The sequence below is a fragment of the Folsomia candida genome, unplaced genomic scaffold (genome assembly GCF_002217175.1).
Source record: "Folsomia candida strain VU population unplaced genomic scaffold, ASM221717v1 Fcan01_Sc010, whole genome shotgun sequence".
NCBI classification, from domain to species: Eukaryota; Metazoa; Arthropoda; class Collembola; order Entomobryomorpha; family Isotomidae; genus Folsomia; species Folsomia candida.
The window spans coordinates 4,343,357-4,364,355 of NW_019091202.1; the positions used below are offsets into that span (position 1 = coordinate 4,343,357).

General features: G+C 38.0%; 4 protein-coding genes and 1 long non-coding RNA gene across 10 annotated transcripts; 3 read left to right on the plus strand and 2 right to left on the minus strand.

The window, feature by feature from the left end:
- The first annotated feature begins 209 nt into the window (after positions 1-209).
- LOC110854472 (bacillopeptidase F) lies at positions 210-2,355 on the plus strand. Its single transcript, XM_022102906.2, has 3 exons — positions 210-1,039; positions 1,105-1,322; positions 1,397-2,355. Exons 1-3 carry the CDS (start codon positions 362-364, stop codon positions 2,070-2,072), a joined length of 1,572 nt encoding a protein of 523 aa, XP_021958598.1. The 5' UTR covers positions 210-361; the 3' UTR covers positions 2,073-2,355.
- A 141-nt stretch (positions 2,356-2,496) lies between these two features.
- On the minus strand, positions 2,497-4,440 carry LOC110854688. Of its 2 annotated transcripts, none has more exons than XR_004835662.1 (3): positions 4,396-4,440; positions 3,404-4,313; positions 2,497-3,317 (listed from the first exon to the last, which is right to left on the minus strand). It is a non-coding gene; the product is annotated as an uncharacterized LOC110854688 (long non-coding RNA). The 2 variants fall into 2 exon arrangements; XR_002548347.2 differs by having other exon boundaries at positions 4,392-4,434.
- A 105-nt stretch (positions 4,441-4,545) lies between these two features.
- LOC110854473 lies at positions 4,546-7,271 on the minus strand. Its single transcript, XM_022102908.2, has 5 exons — positions 6,836-7,271; positions 6,343-6,489; positions 5,827-5,958; positions 5,635-5,748; positions 4,546-5,364 (listed from the first exon to the last, which is right to left on the minus strand). Exons 1-5 carry the CDS (start codon positions 6,968-6,970, stop codon positions 4,678-4,680), a joined length of 1,215 nt encoding a protein of 404 aa, XP_021958600.2. The 5' UTR covers positions 6,971-7,271; the 3' UTR covers positions 4,546-4,677.
- A 639-nt stretch (positions 7,272-7,910) lies between these two features.
- Positions 7,911-13,244, plus strand: LOC110854580. 3 transcript variants are annotated; one of them, XM_035855248.1, is made up of 10 exons: positions 7,911-8,018; positions 8,531-8,566; positions 8,637-8,750; positions 8,848-9,111; positions 9,193-9,421; positions 9,532-9,789; positions 11,292-11,458; positions 11,525-11,630; positions 12,171-12,449; positions 12,953-13,244. In XM_035855248.1, the coding sequence occupies exons 3-10, from the start codon at positions 8,654-8,656 to the stop codon at positions 12,984-12,986; spliced, it is 1,434 nt and encodes a 477-aa protein (XP_035711141.1). In that variant the 5' UTR covers positions 7,911-8,018; positions 8,531-8,566; positions 8,637-8,653; the 3' UTR covers positions 12,987-13,244. The 3 variants fall into 3 exon arrangements, with proteins under 3 accessions (XP_035711141.1, XP_035711142.1, XP_021958729.1); XM_022103037.2 differs by lacking the exon at positions 7,911-8,018 and adding an exon at positions 8,177-8,284; XM_035855249.1 differs by lacking the exon at positions 9,532-9,789 and having other exon boundaries at positions 7,912-8,018.
- A 2,634-nt stretch (positions 13,245-15,878) lies between these two features.
- On the plus strand, positions 15,879-20,150 carry LOC110854581. Of its 3 annotated transcripts, XR_004835653.1 has the most exons (9): positions 15,890-16,025; positions 16,950-17,040; positions 17,109-17,222; positions 17,301-17,570; positions 17,652-17,965; positions 18,082-18,204; positions 18,285-18,396; positions 18,492-18,764; positions 19,539-20,150. XR_004835653.1 is itself a non-coding variant. In XM_022103041.2 (7 exons), the coding sequence occupies exons 3-7, from the start codon at positions 17,126-17,128 to the stop codon at positions 18,123-18,125; spliced, it is 621 nt and encodes a 206-aa protein (XP_021958733.1). In that variant the 5' UTR covers positions 15,879-16,025; positions 16,950-17,040; positions 17,109-17,125; the 3' UTR covers positions 18,126-18,140. The 3 variants fall into 3 exon arrangements, 2 of the variants coding, with proteins under 2 accessions (XP_021958733.1, XP_035711143.1); XM_022103041.2 differs by lacking the exons at positions 18,285-18,396; positions 18,492-18,764; positions 19,539-20,150 and having other exon boundaries at positions 15,879-16,025; positions 17,652-17,748; positions 17,853-17,965; positions 18,082-18,140; XM_035855250.1 differs by lacking the exons at positions 15,890-16,025; positions 18,285-18,396; positions 18,492-18,764; positions 19,539-20,150 and having other exon boundaries at positions 16,403-17,040; positions 17,652-17,748; positions 17,853-17,965; positions 18,082-18,140.
- Positions 20,151-20,999: the final 849 nt, after the last annotated feature.

Genomic DNA, 20,999 nt, shown 5'->3' on the forward strand with positions numbered 1-20,999 from the left:
TTTTGTGTTTTGTGCTTATTCCTTTGTGACAACCTTTGCGCGCTCATAAGGAACAAAGTTTAAACAATTAAGTTATCCATAAAATTATAATTGCACGTATGTATACAGAAATTACAGGTAAAAGTGTTCAACTTTTCACATAATGACAACTTACACTTATATCAAGTGATGGCTGTTGATACTCAATAAATTAATGTGTAGTAATTAAAAACTGCAATATATTCTTTAAGTAGATTAATGACTGAGTAGGTGATATCACGCAGGTACATATGTAAGTATAAAAGCCGACCAGAATCGTGGTTTATATATGTCAGTTGAAAAAGTCCGTACGGAGTAGACAAGTTGGTTCTTCTTTAGAATCATGAAGCTAATCTTGGTTGCCATAATAATCGTCGCATTAGCTGACGAAGGAATATCTGACAGGTCTAAAATCGATCCTCGTCTGCTCTCCAGGAAGTCATCCGAAACATCCAATATCTTCATCACCTTCCACAACGGGACCGAATACACTATAGAACATACCGGCAAGTCTCTATTTCCCGGAAGAGCTGAAAAAATTACGGCACTACACGACCGTCTTCGCGAACATGCTAATCATAGCCAGATCAATGTGATCGCCTACTTACAACGCAGAGAAAAAGGGCCAGAAACAAAGTTTCAATCTTTTTGGATTTCGAACGAGGTGTTTGTAAAAGATGTAACGATGGACGACATTACTGCCCTCGCGAAGTTACAGGAAGTTAAATTCGTCAGCTTAGAAAAAGTAATTTTGTTAGACACCATAGATTCAGGAAACATTACGCTAACAACCTTTCCAGGGGTGCAATGGGGAGTTACAAAAATCAAGGCACCTGAAGCAATAAATTTACTTAAGACCTCATCTGTTATTGCGTCTCAAGTCGTTGTAGGAGTAATTGATACTGGCTGTCGCTACACGCACGAAACATTAAGGTACAATTGGGTCGGTGAGTATGGATGGTTCGATCCTTACGATGGAAATATGCTTCCTTTTGACCTTAACGGGCATGGGACGCACGTTGTAAGCAGCTGTTAACTTGTATGATGGTTAGGTATAATTGTAAAATTTACTTATGCTAAACCTAGACGGGTACAATCTGTGGAAAAGGAGGTATCGGTGTCTACCCTGATGCAAAATGGATGGCATGCCGGGGTTGTGAGGGCCGTACCTGTAGTCAATCCAGCCTGGCTAGCTGCGCACAGTTCATGTTTTGTCCAACAAAGGCAGACGGAAGTGGCTCGGATTGTAGTAAGGCTCCAATGATTATTAATAACAGTTGGGCTGGTCCTGGTGGTCACACATGGTACTACTTATTATCCTTACTTTAATCGTATTATATAAAATTTAATAATGTCAAGGCGTTTACACTGTGAATAGGTATGATCAGTATATTGCAGCATGGCTTGCTGCCGATATTATCCCCGTCTTTGCAATTGGGAATTCTGGTACATCTTGTAATACTGCAGGGTATCCAGGGGATAATATACTTGTTATAGGCGTCGGTGGCACGGCTATTAATGACCAAATTTATTCCTTGTCCTCTGTCGGGCCCGCTTTAAATGGTGGATTGAAGCCTGATGTTTCAGCCCCTGGAGTTGACGTGTACTCTGCATCTCATCTTACTGACGACTTATACACAACTAAATCTGGTACAAGTATGGCTGCCCCTCATGTTAGCGGATTGGTAGCTATTCTACGGGCGTATAACCCTAACTTGAGTACTGCTGATGCCGTAACCTACTTGCGACAAGGGGCCGAAACAAACCTTGTATCTTCAGGGCAGACTTGTGGTGGCAAACCAGACAACATATTTCCCAATAATCATTTCGGCTATGGCAGAGTTAACGCGTTTAAGTCGCTCCAAAGCTTGATGTATGCTTCCACCCCTTTCCGATGCTTGACCGCTGGAATCTATGTAAATTCTCGTAACTGTCGCAAGTATTACAAGTGCGTTGAAATTTGGGGGAAATTGTATACGTTTGACTTGACATGCCCGCCTTGGTCTTATTTTCATAAGGATAGAAAGAAATGCATTCTTGGAAAGTGCACATAATTTTTTATGGCAGATTTACAGAATGCATAAATTTTTCTTGACGTGGCTAAAACCTAGTAATGATTAGGTTAAATAATTTGGATTTATTGGAATGCATGTACATATGTATGTAAGTGGGTACATATTTATTCCTCAAATTTTATGGTTGAGAAAATGTATTTTTAACAAATGTCTACATGTGTGTGCAAGTTTGTCATGTCAATTGTAATCCAGACCTTTACCAAGCTAAAATCCTTTAAATAAAATATATAGATATGTTCATATAAATAGCAGTTTCATAAAATCTGACATAAGTAATCTAGGATTATTTCTATTAAATCTGCAAACTGTCAACTTTGTGTGGAAAGGGTGTCCTCTATAAATCAACTATGACAAGTTGTTGCAATTTTTGAAACTTACATAGAATACAATACTCTATACAGTATTATGTATGTATAATCCTCGCTAATTTATTCTCATTATTTATGTATGAATACTTAATTTGGGTCTAAAATTTGTGCTGTATGCTTGTCCATTGTTAACAAAAAAAACATTTCTTGCTAACTAAATAAATATGCTAATTATTTAGTTAAAAAATTGTACTCGGTCCAATTTAATATTACAGAAAAGATCTAATATTTATATTAGTATTCTCGTTAATTCACAAATTCTTATCGTCAAAATTTTTATCAATCTTCGACATTGTCAATTGGTCAATATATTGACATACATGCATAAATAAATACATACATACATGTACTTAATACATATATGTACATTCTTATGCACCCTACCTAACTACGTTAATGTAAATGCTCGACAACGAAATTTTGTAAATACAATTTTACACAAGTTCGAAATTACTAGTGCTTTAAGGTTATACATATTTACATATGATTTACTTCTACATACACCACAAAAATTTAAAGCGCTTAACAGAATATTTGGATGATAAAATCATTCCACATAAATACAGACACATTGAATTACATAATAATTAAAACGTTGACATTTAAATGTAAAACAATTGTGACATATGTATTTGGCTTCTGCATAATTTTGCACCTCAATATCCGTCACAATCGCCCCCACCAGTTTTACAACAATCTTCCGATGTGCAATCTGCAGGGCAGTGTTGATTCGCATTGCATTGAAACTCGTTCCCCTTGCAGGTCCAGGCCCCTTTGTAAGTGCACTTGCACTTATGTCCGGCTGCCGGTGCGCGAGAAATGGTGCATCCGCCGGAATGATAGTCGCAGTCACAAGCTGCATGGAAATCAAAAACAAAAATTATTGCCAAACTTACAATAGAAAAATGTTTCCATCGTGGTAAAAAAATATGAATTTCTTACCCAGTGCGGTGGTCAAAGCTACCACCAACAAAATTGCGATAATTGTGGACTTCATAATTATTTTGGGGAAAATAAATGTGCTTAATTAAAATTTATATTTTTCGTGTAGATATTTATTTCTGGTTGAAATTTGTTTCGGAATTATTCCCGTATTAAATCTGTTATGAAAGAAGTCCCAATGTTTGATCTGGAAGTTTATCTTGAAAAAAAAACTTAGTTCGGAATTTTGGATAGAATTTGAAGATATACTTATTTATTCGTTTATGAAATAAGCTTTGAATTTGATCTGTGGCACTGGTAAGTGTTGCGATCCTTATTTATATGAAAGTACCGAAGTCTCTTTACGTCAAGAGGGGAATCCATGTGTTAAAAGTCATGCAATTTTACACCATGAAAAACAAATGCAGACAAATAAATGTCGTGTTTCTTCCATATCCTCGAAGCGACCCAAACTTTAACAAGAAGAAACTGGTTGTGCAAAGTAAACAAGACGTCACTGGGTATGTAAATGGCATGAGATTTGCAAAGTATCTATGTGTTACTTAAAAAGAATGAATGGGTACGGGTTATTTTGCGTATATGTATGTATATTTTTACATACATATGTACATAAGTTTGTTGTCCGTGCAAGACATTCCTGAGTTGATTTTTTTGTGCTGACGTATTAAACCAGTGTTGTTATTCGCAAAATATTTGGCATACGCATTTTACACATAATAAGTCATATCTTCGTATAATTAGTCTGCTTTTTCTGATTTGTTCAGCTGCTTCTACATAAGTTGTGAGTCCCCGCCTATATATTTCAACATGTGTTATTGGTCACGTATGCATACATAAATGTATTTAGGATAGTTCTGGATTATTTATGTAGACCGGATTTAAAGAACGTCCGGGAATGAATGGGAATGGTCTGAAAATGTGGTCATAAAATCACAATGAGTTATCGGAATTTTAAACTTTTTGCATATGTATAATACCAAATACGTACCTACATAATTTAATTAATAGCTAAGGCCGCCACACCCCCGTTGGCGACTAGTTCGATTTTCTTGCGAAGATTTTTCATTAAATTTTTTCCCGAAGTTTTTGCCACTTCCGAGGTGATTTTCTTCCATCGTCCTTTGAATTTTCGAAAGGTGTCAGGCACATCTTGAAGCCGGGAGTATACTGACTTAGAACGTGCCCAGAATTTTTCGATTGGGCGGAGTTGGGGTACATTAGGTGGGTTGATATCTTTTGGTACGAAATCAATATTTTTCTTTCTGAGGTAGGCCCTAATAAGCCCCCACTTTTAGCAATTCTTCGACAAATTTTGACCCCAGCAAGGCTAATCCGGACACGTCCAAAGAATCCACACGCTTAACTGCGCCTGCCCAAGTTTTCATCCAAGGTGTGGAAAACGCCCTTGTTAATGGCAACGTTCGCGGGTCGTCATTAGTATTTATGTAGATTGAAAGCTTTCTCAAATTTTTGAAAACCAGGTCACCCTTCGAAGAATAGATTTCTTGGTGTTCATCATCGTGGAAAATTTGCATGTGGAGGCTGACACTCAATTCTTCCAAAGTATCTTTAAAGAGAGTGACGATTTTGATATAAACGCCGTAATCTGGGTTGGAGTGGATGTTCCCGCTTAGCGACAAGGTCTTCACGTGGTGTTCCCAGCGCGGGTTGAGAAACCAGTTCAAATCAGCGAAATACTTGGTTGCTTGACCTTTCTCGTCGTTACCTTGGGCAGGGACGGAGTAGGGGCAGTGAATCTGCCAATTTGGCCAGGGTGCGACGTTTTTCATTTCGTGGACGTACCGGGTAAATCGCAGGGACGGAGTGATCATCCAAGAAGCAAAATTTATGATGGATTTCTTCCGCACGATGGGGGTCACTTGGTCGCCCCACTGTTTGCAAACTAGTCGGGCGTTCAGTAAGTTTCCCATGGAGAGAAAGGACAGAATGTGGGAGAATATCTGAAAATAAAAAAGTATGCGGTCTTAAAAATAGTGTTAATAAGTAAATAGAAAAGTGAAAGTACTCTGAATTTTAAAAGAAGTTACTAAATCTAGAGTCAACTTTAGTCTGGAACGATAAATTATTTAGTTTAGGAGGTTAATAAATATAGAATTCAGAGCGTATCTACTTATCGAAAGGATAACTATGATTTTTAATATATGATTTTTAAGAGCGTGATTTTCAATAAATATGTGTAAATCAGGAGCAGAAATTTCGTATGTACGTACCACTTGATTTTGACCCGGATTGAAATTCAATCCAGCACTATTTTCCAGCCCAGATCCACCCGAATTTTGTCTCATTATCCTGGACTGATCCCAATTAGTGGCATACTCTCGTTTCTAGAGAACCAATTAGTTACTACTAACTCGAAAATACGCGGATTATAATTTTTAGTCATTTAGTGATTTATTATTTACCTCAAAAGTGAACATGGCAAGTCCACCGGAAATGTCGTTACGATATTTTGCAAACCCCAACTCAGCGCCAAAACACAGCAACCTTCTCGCCGTGGTATCAAGGATTACACCGTTTTTCATTACTAGATTTCCCTAAAGATAGAAATACATGTGCTGTCATACATAAATATAAATAAACCTTTACAAACAAAATGAAGCCACGCGGTCATCATACGTCAAAACCAAGGCAATTTTTTAAATCACGATCAAGACAAAAAAGTCGACACGTTTGACCGTTGGTCTTTCCCCACGGCGCCATGACCTTATGACCTACAACGCCCATCCTCGAAGTCATCCATACTTCAAAAATTAGATACACAAGGAGAAAACCGCATGTCGAAATTCGTTTCTGTTCTCGTTGATACGGACAGACAGACAAAAAATTTACATAACGGTATTTCGCTTCGCTTCACGGTGAAGCCTTCACCCCTCAATAATGAATAAAATGCAAAATATCAAATTAATAACTGCACCGACCTCGCCTGGTTTGATAAAGTATCTGCCAGATTCACAGTAAATTTCCACCAGTGACGTCGGGCTCCAGTTCCACTTGACGGGTTTCAAATTCAGGAAGACGAATTCGCCCTGCGCCCCACGTAAGATGAACTTATCGCCAATAGTGTACTGCAAAAATACAACGAATAACTTAGAATAGAGGTCTTCTAGAGTATGCTTGCCAATTTTGACCAAAATTCACAATTTTGATTAATCAAAATCAATATTAATTACATTTTCTAATGTTATGGTAACGACAAATTTACCGGTCAGAAAGTAACTACTACCAATCCGGTAGTAAGTTATTACCAATTCAATACCAGAAATTTCATATTACTTAAATTTGTGAGCTATGTATGTATGTATGATAGTAAAATTTACGCAAAATTCGAGTGCACACGCTGGGAGACCTCTATTTTATGTAGCTACACCCAGAAAATTGCAGTCACTTTCACAATAAAGAATATTTCCTCGCCTTATATCCTTCCCGACAAGGCAGGATAACCGACCACATCTCGCAATCCGTATTGTATTTTGGTTTAACAACAGCATCCGTACATTTGAATATTCTTCGATGTATGGAACAGTCTTCTTTGAAATCGTTCCCCATTATTTTTAATAATTCGAGCACCGGAAGGAAAATGCAAAATGTTTAGTGTGACTACTTTTCGATATACCAAACTGCAAACTCTTTGCTCTTAGAAACAGGGTTACGATTGTTACCAAAATGTAAACGTATGTGACTCTATCGCCGTGGTGATGAATTTCAGAATTTGTCACCGAGCCGTTTTACTTTTATCCAAAGTTTGTGGAGATTAAAATCTCAAATTTCAAATTTACTTGAGAACGGATTAATTTTATGTAATTTTACGTCGGCTTTTGTTGATTGTTATGATTTCTCAGCAGCAGCAACAACCCTCTGCTCCCGCTGGCTTTGTCTTCACCTTGCTTGCATGAGCTTTCTCTCAACTCTCGGCAGGAAATACTTTTTTTCATAAGGTCTGGAAAATCACCATTTTTGCGTGACATAATTTATTACCGTTCCCCCTTGAGAATAATTAGAATTTGCACTTTTCTGCACGTGCAGAAATGAATATGTATCTTGAAGCCGGTATTCTGTTATATACCATGTAAAATTCATTGGATTGCATGGAAGTTCTACTGGGAAAATGAATAAACGAACTCACTTTTATTTTGAAGTTGTAATTTGTTTTTAGTCATGCGTACAAAAAGATGAAATCATTGTAACAATTTTTGGAAAAAATTATCTGTCAATTTAGGAAATTCGGACATGTTTTTGTATTGTTTTTTGACGTTGGATACTGAGCTCAAGTTTTTAAGGGTTAAAAGAATCTATGTTGACATATGTATGTAAGTTAATTTCTTCACAAAATATGTATGGACATATTTTGAAGAATTATTTTCATGTAATAAACTTCAAGAGAGAATTATGTACATACGTTCCATGGAAATATTTCTCGCCTGAGAATTTCATAGTTTAGAAGAAGCTCATGCAAACAGAGTGAAGACAAAGACAACGAGCACAGCTGCTGAGCGGCTGCGAAATCAAAACAAATTTGAAGTTGACAAATTTAATCCGTTCCCTAATTGCTAATACATAATAAATTCGAAATTTCAAAATCTCCGTTTCGAAACAAGTAAAAGCGCGTATACTTTAAATATTTTATAAAATTTTATGTTAGTGTGCATACATTACGCAGCGTTTATTCTAAATAAGTACAATAACAATTTCACAAGACTTTGCAACTTCAAACTTTGGAAAGATATACAAAAAATTATAAATTTCGTAACCATGGATACATAAATATTTTCGTTTTTTAAAGTAGTTTTCGTTTCGTCCTGTAAATGTGCTTGGTCGGGGTTTATGTGTATATGTGTTTATGTTTACACAATTATTTTTAACGTGCGTATCTCGACACGATTAATAATACATAATATGATTAAATATGTAGCTTAATAATTACGAATTTATTGGTCATTATGGAATAAATGGTCGCAGGATATTTTCGCGCGAAAATCACGTGCCCACTTGATTACATTGGGAGCGGGGTGAAATTCAATTTAAACCTGCGATCAGTTATTCCTTACTGTCCAATACTAGTTTAGAAAATTTAATTGATGATGATATAAAACTTTACTATTTTTGCAGAATTAAGTCCCTTCGTCGCCTTGGATCAAACTTAAAGTACAAAATTTGCAAATTTTTGAACAGCAAGTCGGATTAAGTAACATTAAAAACAAATTCCTATCGACAGGTCGACCACCCCAATTTATGAAAATGGGAGAAAACCTGACCTCCCCTGACCTCGATATGGACGAAGAAGAATGCCAAATTGTACACGAGAAAAGCACGCATATCGAATCTTCAAGTAAGTTTACCTTACTTTTACATCATGCCGAATTTTTCGTGTAGAATCATTCGCAAAATTGCGAATTTAATGGCAAATATGACAATTTATTTCCCAGGTCCACCTCGCACTTGTTGTTTCCTCTGCTCCACTCCAATTCAAGATTTGACTCCGATACCGTGCCACGTCGCGAGTAAGATCGCGATCTGCATACCATTGTTAAAAAATATTGATCCAGACAGTGCCACAAATGGAGAGGATAGACCATGTCCAGTGTGTTTGTATCAGGTGATAAAGGTGTGGAATTTGCACCGTAAGATTGTCGCCATTCAGGCACAAATCGTCACTCTTTTGACAAGGGCACGGCAAAGGTATCGAGCAGGTAGAAATACATATTTCGAAAATTTGGGCACGATAATTTTTTGAAAATTTAAAGTTATCATTGGTTAATATTGCTGGGCAGATTTGATCCCAGCTAAAAAGTCGAGGGTGGTACCACCGGCAAAAAAGTCGAGGGTGGTACCACCGGCAAGAAGGTGTCCTCTTCCCGGTCTTATTAATTATCGCTCTCCGTCCTCGCCAAGCATGGCAATCAAGACGGAATCAAACAGCACCACGGAAAACGGGATCGACATGGTGGACACTATTTTCGTCGGCGATTGGGGGGTCGTTGACGATACAAAAACCGTGGGGTAGGTGTGATATGCTTATCATGTGCGTGTAGACCACGTGGTTTTGAACCGACCACGTGCTTTACACATGGTCGTCAATATACATATGAAATATTGCACAATATATTCAGCCCTGAATCCCACGTGTTCACCCCACGTGTCGAAACGCCTGTCCAAAAGAAGGATGGCGTTACGCATGAAACTGCCCGCTACCCGTGTTCCGTTTGTGGCGAGGTGTTTGCCACACCCGGGAATAGGATCAAACATGAAGCCATTCGGTGCAATGTGGTCCATCCCCCCGACCTTTTGAAAAAGATGGATATTCGGATGTACAAATGTGGGGTGGCGGGATGTGGGAAAGTGTACGTCAAACAGAACGCCTTTGTCAGGTGTGTACTGTAAAGTTAACAAATTGGGGCATTTTTTATCCGTCTAACAATTTGTATTTACATACTCTCCATCTATGCAGGATTGAACTTTTATTAGAGGTGAGTCGGGCCTAAGATTTTCAAAGCCCGGCCCGCCCAAGCCCGACTCAAAAACCCTATTCAAAACCAAGCCCTATGCAAAGCCCAACTCAAAAGCCCGGGCCCGCCCAAGTTCAGATTTCTAAAAGCCCGAGCCCGCCCAAGCCCTATAGGGCTTGGCGTTGAGAAAGCCCGCCCAGGCCCGAGCCCATCGGGCTTTGAGCCCGGGCCCATAGGGCTTAATCGGGCTTTTTTGTTATGGCGTGACAAATTATTTATACAATTAAAAATACAATTTGTAGAGCGTTCTAAATTACGCATTGATGAAACACGAATTGATAAATGAAGAAGTTCAAATTATTTAACAAACACATTTTAAAGGTTTAGTATTCAATAAATTATTCTCACAGGGTACAAAAATAAATAAACCCAAAACTGTTGGTGTCAATGAGGTTTAGTAAACAAAAAACGTAGTTTTTATGAACGAATGTCAGGTTGGACAAACTACTGCCACTAATCCTAAGTTCAGTGCGACTGGCGGTCAACGTTAAACCGGTGCTTTAAAACACTCTCTCATCACTAGCTTGTGATGCGGGGATTGATAATATCCTTGGAGTAATTTTCTGCATCAATGGAAGGTGTGGCGCCACACCAAAATTTCAGGATATGCTGACCTCGCTTGATCCAATAGCCTCACCTTCTTTGAATATGTATCCTCTTGCATAGTAAGCTTATTTTGTATTCTCCGTCCTTTAACACTTTAGATGTGCAACCCTGCTAGTAATTTTTTCCAATATCAACAATCATTTCCATTCTGAAAATTTTTGATATTGGAATTACTTTTTAATGAAAATCCTATGAGAATACAATAATGAATTGTGAATTACAAGTATAAAATACAAATGGTGCGCTTTTGGCCAAACTTTTGACTCTCATATTACTCCTAACTCCACGAAAAATATTAGTCGGGCTTTTGAGTAAAGCCCGAGCCCGACTCAAGAAAAGCCCGCCCAGGCCCGACCCGACTCATGGGCTCAACTTAAAAGCCCGGGCCCGCCCAAGCCCTACTCAAGTAAAGCCCGCCCAGGCCCGGCCCGACTCAAAGGCCAAACTCAAAAGCCCGGCCCGCCCAAAGCCCGATGGGCCTGGGCGGGCTCGGGCTAGCCCGATTAAAGCCCAAGCCCGACTCACCTCTAACTTTTATAGAAATTGAGAATTCTGAGCAACTACGCCACTGCCAGTCTCAAAGTTCCCCGTCAGCATTATTTGAGGGAATTTGCGACTGGCAGTGGCGTAGTTTCTCAGAATTCTCAATTTCTTTAATTTTACAGAACTTTTAAGTTCAATCCTTTTAATTCAACTTTTAAGTTCAATCCTGCATGGATGGAGAGTACATATTTATGTTTCTATCTATGTATCTGCAGCCACGTCGAGACGCATGAAATTGACAAGCACGCAGAAGCCTATGCTGGCTCTGCTGAGGGAAACTTAATCTTAAACAGAGATCCAGACCCAAATGCTGTAGCTTGGGCAATAATATCGAATGAAATTATGCTTCAAAATGATACCGTGGGAAACAATTCTTGTCAAGGTGAACATTACACACATAAAATTGTATTTTAATACAGAGTATGTACTAACTATGAAATGGTCTTAGATGCGAGGGAACCAAATATTTTTGTCGGGGGACCTCCCATCCTCGGGGGGACAAGTGTTTGTCAAGATATGAAACCGACGCTAAGAATAGTTTCAAATCCCGTCATGTAAGTTAATTTTGTTTCATTATGCAAATTAACTCCGCGTTCTAGCTCCTTTGTACTGTCTTGCAACTGCTAATGTCACGAATTAAAGGGTTAAAAATGATATAACGCTGATACAGCTTTTCGAATCCAACTTCAAGATAATCGATTAAATTTATAACTATGTATGAATTCATTTTGCAACAAGCAGCTACATTTTCATGTTGCAAAATTATGGTAAACTGTCAGGAAATTTTTTCCTTCGTAATCTTTGGAATTATTGTTTTATCATACTCAACATTAACTAGTTTTTCAAATAGTGGATTTTTTTTTGATAAAAGAGCTTGAAAATTGGCGACTAAAATTCTCACAAACGGCTTATATAATTAATAATGTCCCCACTCTCAAAATTATCTTCGGTGGCCACTGACAGGAAAAACCAGACTTCTAGTAGTATCAAAATTTAACATTTTCCCACGTGTGGGACCATCCGTAAATTACGTAACGCAAAAATCGTGATTTTTGCGTTACGTAATTTATGGACGGCCCCTATTTGCTTTACAGATCTAAACCACCGAAAAGGAAATACCAGTATGACATGTGCAAAGTAGTGTTTTCAAACCAGAACAATCTCAACGTTCATACTCGAAAGGTTCACGGAAAAGAGAAGCGTGCCTGCTCCGTCTGCGGAAAAGTGTTGTCATCCCTCCAAGCTTGCGTGGCTCACGAAGCCATCGTTTGTAAAGTGTCATATTCTCCCGAATACCTCGAAGCGATGAGCGTATATTCCTGTGAGGTCGAGGGATGTGGGAGATTGTGCTATAAAAAGGTGGACTTAGAGAGGTGAGTGACAAGACGGCGAATTTTTTGACTTGGCATGATTGTGTTTTACCCTATCTTACCTATTTAACATATAAGTTCAAATAAACGTGACCCTTAGGAGAATCAAGTAGGTTAAAAATTAACCAACCGCCAAACTACATTATCTTTAATCTGTCGAAATTTTTTTCGTTTGGAATATTTTCTTAAAAAATTGAAGTTTTACTTATGTACATATGTATGTAAAACAGAATTTTATTTGTTTCTAAATGGGCGAAAACATTAAGTAAGATGAAAAACATTAGCGTAGTTGATATCGGTACGACTAGCACGTGATGCCTGCAAAGTGTCCGTTAAATAATTCGGTTATCTAATCTATCTACATATTTTCACATGAAAAATGAACAGCTAAAACTCAAATCGTTAGAATTTGAAAAAGCGAAACTTTCATTAAATGTGTATTTGTCACTTAAAAAGCAGTTACGCGAAATTCGCATAATCTGCAATTTTCCTTTAACTTTTTCTAGGCACGTCTTCAGGGCACATTGGACACATAAATAACGCACAACAGTTACAAACCGGAAGTCAGTCCTTCAGTCGCCACGATGCAAAATGATAAGATGCGGATAAAAGAGGCGGTGAATATCACAATTTGAGGATACGTAAAGTTCAATTGCTGCTAATTAAAAAAATATGCAAATGACTTGATTCAAGTCACTAATTTTTGAATTTGTAAACAAATATACAATTATTTTTTGTTAATTAATCTATCCTTAATTAAGTATTTTTCACGGTATTAGTTAATTATGTTACAAAAAATTCTGGAAATTAATGTATACATATATATTTTTTGTTCCCATTAAAAGACTAATAAAATAATAACTATATATGCCTTTGTTTCTTGTGAAAATAACAATTGTTTGATACTATGCTTCGCCTCATCACAAACTTTATGGCCACGATGTAGATCACTAAAAAATTTGAAAATAAATATATCGCCACATCTGCTGCTTCAAAATTTAGAAAACAATTAGCATGATAAAAAAATTACAAAAGGTATACACAATTAATAATGGTGTAAAAGTTGTGAATGAATTTACTAAATAATTTGAATTAAGCTTCACACCATCAAAAAAATGTCTCAATCGTCCTTAATCTCCCTTAAATCGTGTATCCATTTGTTCCCCACGTTCGGAAATATTTCCGGGAGTTGGCTCCTTCGAAGGAGTCGGGTCTCTATCTTACGCCTTAGAGAAGTAATAATTCCGAAATTTCGCAGAGTTTCGCAACTTTGTCCAAATTTTGGCAAGAGACTGTCAATCAGGTCGCCGTATGTGTCCCAAAATATGGCTTGCTGATCCCCACTTAAAATCGGTTTCACGACGATGGAACGAATCGAGGGAAGGTGGCGTCCATAGTCGATACAATCGTCACCCGTACGGCGGGAATGAGGGAATGAGAGTCTAAATCGTGCCACGTCTTTGATAAAACATTCGTGATCGTTTGAAGAGTAGATTCGTTTGAATGTTCCAAAGTGAAAATCCAATTTTTTGAGGTTCGGGAGACACGGGAAATTCAGGGCGAAACGGGACTTTTCCGCCATGCCTTGTGTGGAAACTCAAAAACTGAGAAGTTCCAAAGATGGGGCAAATTTCTTGAGCAAATTCTCGAATTTGGAACATCTCGTATTTCCAGAGGTTCCAGAAACGTCACTTTTTTCAAGGGCTGGTTCACCCCAGCGAGAAAATTGATGCCATCCTCTGCCTCGCACTTGAGCTCGATCTCCCTCAAATTCTTGTATGACAAGGGTCCCGATTTTTGCAAATTTTGGACAAATCTTGACCCCAGAGAAACCACGGGTAGAATGGACATAGAATCGACCCCTTTAATCGCACCTGCCCAAGTTCCCATCCACGGCGTGGTAAAGTTCTGTGCCGTCAACAATTCGTGGTGTCATGGGACTCTATGCATATTGAAAACTTTTTCAAATTTTTGAAAACTAGGCCACCTTTCGTAGAATAGTTATTTTCCTGTCCGTCTTGATTGAAGATTTTCATGGAAAAGTTGATCCTTAATGATTCCAAGGTGTCCTTAAAGAAAGTAAGGATTTTGATATATAAGCCGTAATCTGGGTCGGAATAGATGCGTCCAGTTAAGGACAAGGTCTTCACGTGGTGTCCCTAGCGCGGGTTGAGAAACCAGTTCAAATCAGCGAAATACTTTCTTGCCCGTCCTCTTTTTCTTGCACGAATGGACATTTAATCTCCCAATTTGGCCAGGGTGCGACATTCTTCATTTCATGGATGTACCAGGAAAATCTCAAGGATGGAGTGGTAAATTCGGTGGAGCGATGATATCTTATAATGCATTTCTTGCGCAGGATGGCGGACACGTGTTCGTCCCACTGTTTGCAGATGAGTCGAGCATTCTTCCACAGAATATAGATTCTACCCAAGGCCTGACAGGAGCAGGTTAATTGAATGGGTGATCTAAAATTGCATGCGAACGAGCCACCATACCGACAGTCCTCAAACTAAACCACAACTAAACAGACTAAAATGACGATTTACTTCTTGTATGATGGCTCTCATGTTGGGGAAAAACAAGCAGATCGGAGTGGGGTCCATCCAACCACAATGTGTATCTAAGTTGGTTTATTGACCGTGGTCAGAAACATTAGTTAAGAATTACTTAAAAATTATTTCGAAAATATTTGTCATGAAGAAATAATGAGAATTTGAAGGTTATCGTAATTTGGTAACAAGTTTGGTAACATGCTACCTGTACCTGACGTTGAAACTGAGTCTCAACAACCTCACAGAATTTTATACATACAATGCATGCCTTGTATGTGTTGTATATAACATTCTAGTGATGGTGGTGATGAGTGATGACGTAATGTTTATGTTCTCAACCAAATCAAAACATCACGTGGCGTGCATTCTCGCTGAACAAACAGCAATGGTACTCCCTCTGCTTATATTAATAAAACTCTATGATTCTACCAGAAGAATCGATCTTATGTATTCGAGTGCCGCTTATGGAAGAACGGGGAGAGCCAACCAAATAGCTCGGTGTACATTTTGCCCCCCTGGGGGATGGCACCTCCGCATCATCATCATCACCACATCTCCTGGCATCAAAAAATGATGATGAAAGCACATAGGTGGCGGTGGCACCCCCATTTGTGCACCAGAACACACCATTCTGATCTGCGTCTCAAAAAATTTGATGCTCTACGAGGGTACCACCCTGCACCCACCCACCCACCTCCAAGCGTTACGTAGTTTATGGACGGCCCCTTACATGCGTACATATTATGTGCACATTTATATGCACAAATTTTATGTGTGTATTATTACAAACTGCAAGTGAGAATTGAATTCTCAGAATTATGTAAATACATAAATACGTTCCATGGAAATATTTCTGGGCTGAGAATTTCATAGTTGAGAAGAAGCTCATGCAAACAGAACGAAAACAAAGACAACGAGCACAGCTGCTGCTGTGGCTGCGAAATCAAAACAAATTTGAAGTTGACATAAAATTAATCCGTTCCCGAATAAATTCGAAATTTCAAAATCCCCAGTTTCGAAACAGGTAAAACGCTTATATTTCTATTTTTGTTGAATTTTTACACTGGTGTGCATACATTACGTAGTGTGTATTCTGGATAAGTATAACAATTTCACAAAACCTTACAACTTTGGAAGGACACGCAAAAAAATTGAAATTAGAAATTTTGTAAATAATTATTGACGAGTTCGTTTTGAAGTACATAGTATTCGTTTTAAACTGGAAATCTGTTTAGTCGGGGGTTACATAGATACATAATTATTTTTAACGTGCATATCTTGTCACGAATCGTTTAAACGATTAATATGTAGATATGTCATAATTAACTAGTGTAGTAAATTTAATTAATTGATGATAATTGTAAGGGGTTTTGTTTGGAAACAACCTTACGAAAAGAAATGAAGGATAACCAGTGGGAGTTTTGTTAAATAATGAAAATATAAAGTTTTATTTCTAATTAGGCATCATTCATGTTGCTTACATACTAGCCGAAATATTCATAATGTTAGTTTCCGAAATATAAGGAAACCAATCTGCCCGTCCCAGGCGTCACGGGAGCAAATCTCATGATCAAGGAAATTGGAGTGTTAGTGATCATACATATATTTAGTTATGCAACCGTCGCGGTTGCATGGAGAGTTTTGTTGCAAATGTCACGGTTGCAAACCGAATGATCCCAAGTTGGGCTGGAGCTCGTCCTTTTATAGGGGACCGGCTTGCTTAATATGTAAATAATAGCTAACTAATAACTAACTAATAACTAATGTGTAGGTTTGATCTCAATCTCAGAGATCAACCGAACTTAACAACTAATGATAATGTAAATTATTAGATTGCCTGTCTCGGGCAAGTAGATAATGTAGATTTGGTTGTCGCAACCAAATCTACCTAAAGTAAAGTTGAAGGTCTCACTTCATATAATGTAAACATTTACTATTTTTTTTGCAGAACTATTTAATTCCTTCCGTCGCATTGATCCAAATTTCCTTAGAAGGTTCGGAACAAGTAAGGAAGTAAGAATCCTTGAATCAAACTTAAGGTACTAAATTCGCATATTTTTAAATAGCAAGTCGGATTAAGTAACATTGAACAAATTCCTATCGACAGGTCGACGACTCCAATTTATGAAAATGGGAAAAAACGTGACCTCTCCTGACCACGAGATGGACGAAGAAGAATGCCAAATTGTGCATGAGAAAAGCACGCATATCGAAGCTTCAAGTAAGTTTAGCTTACTTTTAAAACATCATTGGCAAAATTGCGAATTTAATGGCAAATATGACACAATTTGTTTCCTAGGTCCATCTCGTACATGTTGTTTCCTCTGCTCCATTCTAATTCAAGATTCCACTCCGATACCATACCACGTCGCGAGAAAGGTCGCGATCTGCATACCATTCTTAAAAAATATTGATCCAGACAGTGCCACTGCCACAAATGGGGAGCATAAAGTATGTCCAGTGTGTTTGAATCAGGTGAAAAAAGTATGGAGTTTGCACCGTAAGATTGTCGCAATTCAGGCACAAATCGTCACTATTTTGACAAGGGCACGACAAAAGAATCGTCCAGGTAGAAATATTTCAAAAATTCGAACACAATAATTTTAAACACGAAAATTTGAAATTATTATTGTTTAAAATTTCTGCACAGATCTCACCCCCTCCAAAAATGCTGACCAATCAAACGTAGTACCACCACCTCCGGGGGAAAACGGTCATCCAGTCAGTCATTCCCCATCGTCGCCAAGGTTTTCTTGACAATCAAACTTCTAGCAAATCTGTGAATTCAAAAATAAATGTTAAAAACGTTGTTATAAATTTTGCGACTACAAAATTTACCGTCGCCATCAAGACGGAATCCAACAGCACCACGGAAGACGGGATCGACATGGTGGACACTATTTTCGTTGGAGTTTCTGCTGAAGAAAGCGTCGCTGACGATACAAATAACGTTGAAATGTTCGGGTAGGTGTGGTGTGATAAGCGTTGCTTTGACCATTTGCGTGGTGTTATTAAACGAACCACGTGCTTTACACATGGTCGTCAATTATATACTTAAATATGTAAATATGTACATTCAGCCCTGAATCCCACGTGTTCACGCCACGTGTCGAAACGTCACTAGCCATTTGTCCAGAATAACGACGACGTTGCCCGTGAAACCCCCCACTACCCGGGTTCGGTGGGGAATAATTCCTGTCAAGGTGGGAATCACATTAATTTACATACACACACAAAATTTTATTTTAATACAAAGTACGAACTACGAAATGATCATATTTAGACGCCAGGGAACCAAATATTTTTGTCGGGGGACCTCCAATCCTCGGGGGGACCAGTGTTTGTCAAAATATTACAACCGTCCCGACATTAAGAAAAATTTCAAATCCCGTGATGTAAGTTTATAAATTTTGTTACCATGCACAACTCCGAGTTTAGTGCCCCGGCCCCCCGTTGCGTAATTTATATACATCACCTATTTGATTTACAGATCTAAACCTGAGAAAAGGAAATACCAATGTGACACGTGCAAAGTAGTGTTTTCAAACCAGGACAATCTTAACCTTCATACTGCAAAGACGCATGGCAAGCTTTCCTGCTCTGTCTGTGGGAAAATGTTGTCATCCCCACAAATTTGCGTGGCTCATGAAGCCATCGTTTGTAAAGTGTCGTATTCACCCGAATGCCTCAAAGCGATGAGCGTATATTCCTGTGAGGTCGAGGGATGTGGGAGAATGTACTATAGAAAGCAGGACTTAGAAAGGTGAGGGAGGGGTGATAATTGAATTTTTGTTTAACCCATTATTTTTTCAAAAAATTAGTTTTCATTCAAAAATCACTTTTTATTTTTTATTTTTTATTTACATTCCATCATTTTCTTTGATTCAGTCAACTCATTTCATTTCATCGGACTTCATTTCTTAAATATCGATTCTTCGCCCCATGTATTAAGCATAGGGAGAAAAATGAAATCTGTGAGAATCCCTTTCATTCAGAGCCATTCATATCAGCTGAAGAAATTCTTGCGGCATTTTCATTTAAATAGCATGAAATTCATTTTCATTCACTATCATAATCAGTCAAATGAATGAAAGTGAACTGGTATGATTGTAACTAGTCCTAAATACGTTTGCCTGACAATGGAACCTTTTTTGAAACTACACCGAGATTGTCTGGGAGCCATAAATTAGGAGTCATATGACACTTATCTTTCCGTTGAATGGACCATTTGACAAATATTGGAGGTCACAACTTTGACGCCAATATTTTTCCTCAAATGGGTCATCCAGTGGAAAGATCAGTGTTGCATGCTTCCTAGTTTTTGGCTTGATTTTTTGATATAACTCAGTACAAAATTCACATGTATGTAGTTTGAAACATAACTTACATGAAATGTCTTTGCATAATAAAAACAGTTTAAACATTTCAGAATTTGATAAGTACATTTTCAGAAAATTCGATGTTTAAAGCTACAGATAATTATGCAGTACTTGAATAATGTGTGCAATTTTCCTTTAACCTTCTATACTTTTTCTAGGCACGTCTTCATCACACATGGGACACATAAGGTTAAGGTACAACGGCGACAAAACCGGAAGTCAGTGCTTTAGTCGTCATAATGACAAGATGCGGATAAACGAACCGGGGGATATGGATATCAAGATTTGCGGAGCCGTAGAGTGTCGTAATGTTTAATATTTCTGTTGCCAGAAATTACCCAAGTGACTTGATTTAAGTCACAAATTGTTGAATTTGTACACAAACGTGCAATTATTTATTAGATAATTAATGTTTGCTTTATTTAAGGATTTTTCATGGGTATTGAGTAGTTGATTATTTTTAAAAAATTCTGGAAATTGATGTAAATATGCTAAGTACATACATATATTTTTTGTTCCCCTGAAAAGGCTAATAAAATAAAATACACTTGTCCAAATTTGGAATTGAAACTTGTCGAACGTGAACTTCACGTTGATTATTATGGGCATCGGAAATTTATGAAAATCAGAAAACTTGTACCTGTAGCTATTTTTCAAATATGCACTTAATGAAGTCTATAATTCGATTTAGCACACTCTTAAAAATACTCATACCCTCTAATACAGTGTCGGACAGATGTCTACGTCCAGATAGTCGCGTCAATTTCATTTTCAAATTGTCACTGAACTACTGAACCAATTTTCATCATTGATATATCAAATTCTCACAAATTTAACGTAATTTCATAGCACATTATTAGTTTTCCGCTAAAAAATTTATTTTAGGCCAGAGATGTATTTTAATTCAAAATGAAAACAATTGGATGGACAAAAATCAACGTCCAGTCAGAGAAAACATACAAAAAAACTGTAATTTATAAGGAATGTTATAACAATTAATTTTTAATATTTGGTTGGGCCTCCGTTCGCTTTAAGGACGGCTTCAAGGCGTCGAGTCATAGAGTTTACCAAATTCTTGGTCACATCTTCAGAAATGGTTTCCCAAACTTCACGAATTCTGGATTTTAGGCCCGGAATTCCTGAAAAAGATTTTTTTCTTATTTCTCTTTCAATGTGGTCCCACAGATGCTCAATGGGATTCAAGTCTGGAGATTGGGGAGGCCATTCTAGCTTCGGAATTTTTTTTTCTTGAAGTATTCCATGGTGGACGTGGCAGAGTGTTTCGGATCGTTGTCTTGTTGGAAGGCAAATCGTCGTCCAAGTCCAAGTTTTCGAACAGATTCCTGGATATTACGGTCAAGTATTCCCTGGTACTTGTATTGGTCCATAATTCCGTCAACAAATTCCATTTTTCCTGCCCCACTTGAAGCCATGCATCCCCACACCATTACCGACCCGCCGCCGTGCTTAACTGTGGGGTTGAGATTTTTTGGATTCAAAGCTTCTTTTGGATATCTCCACACTCTACGACGCCCATCTGACCCAAAGACATTGAACTTTGACTCGTCAGTCCATAAAATATGTCCCAGAATGTTTGTGGCTTGGAAATGTGGTCTCTG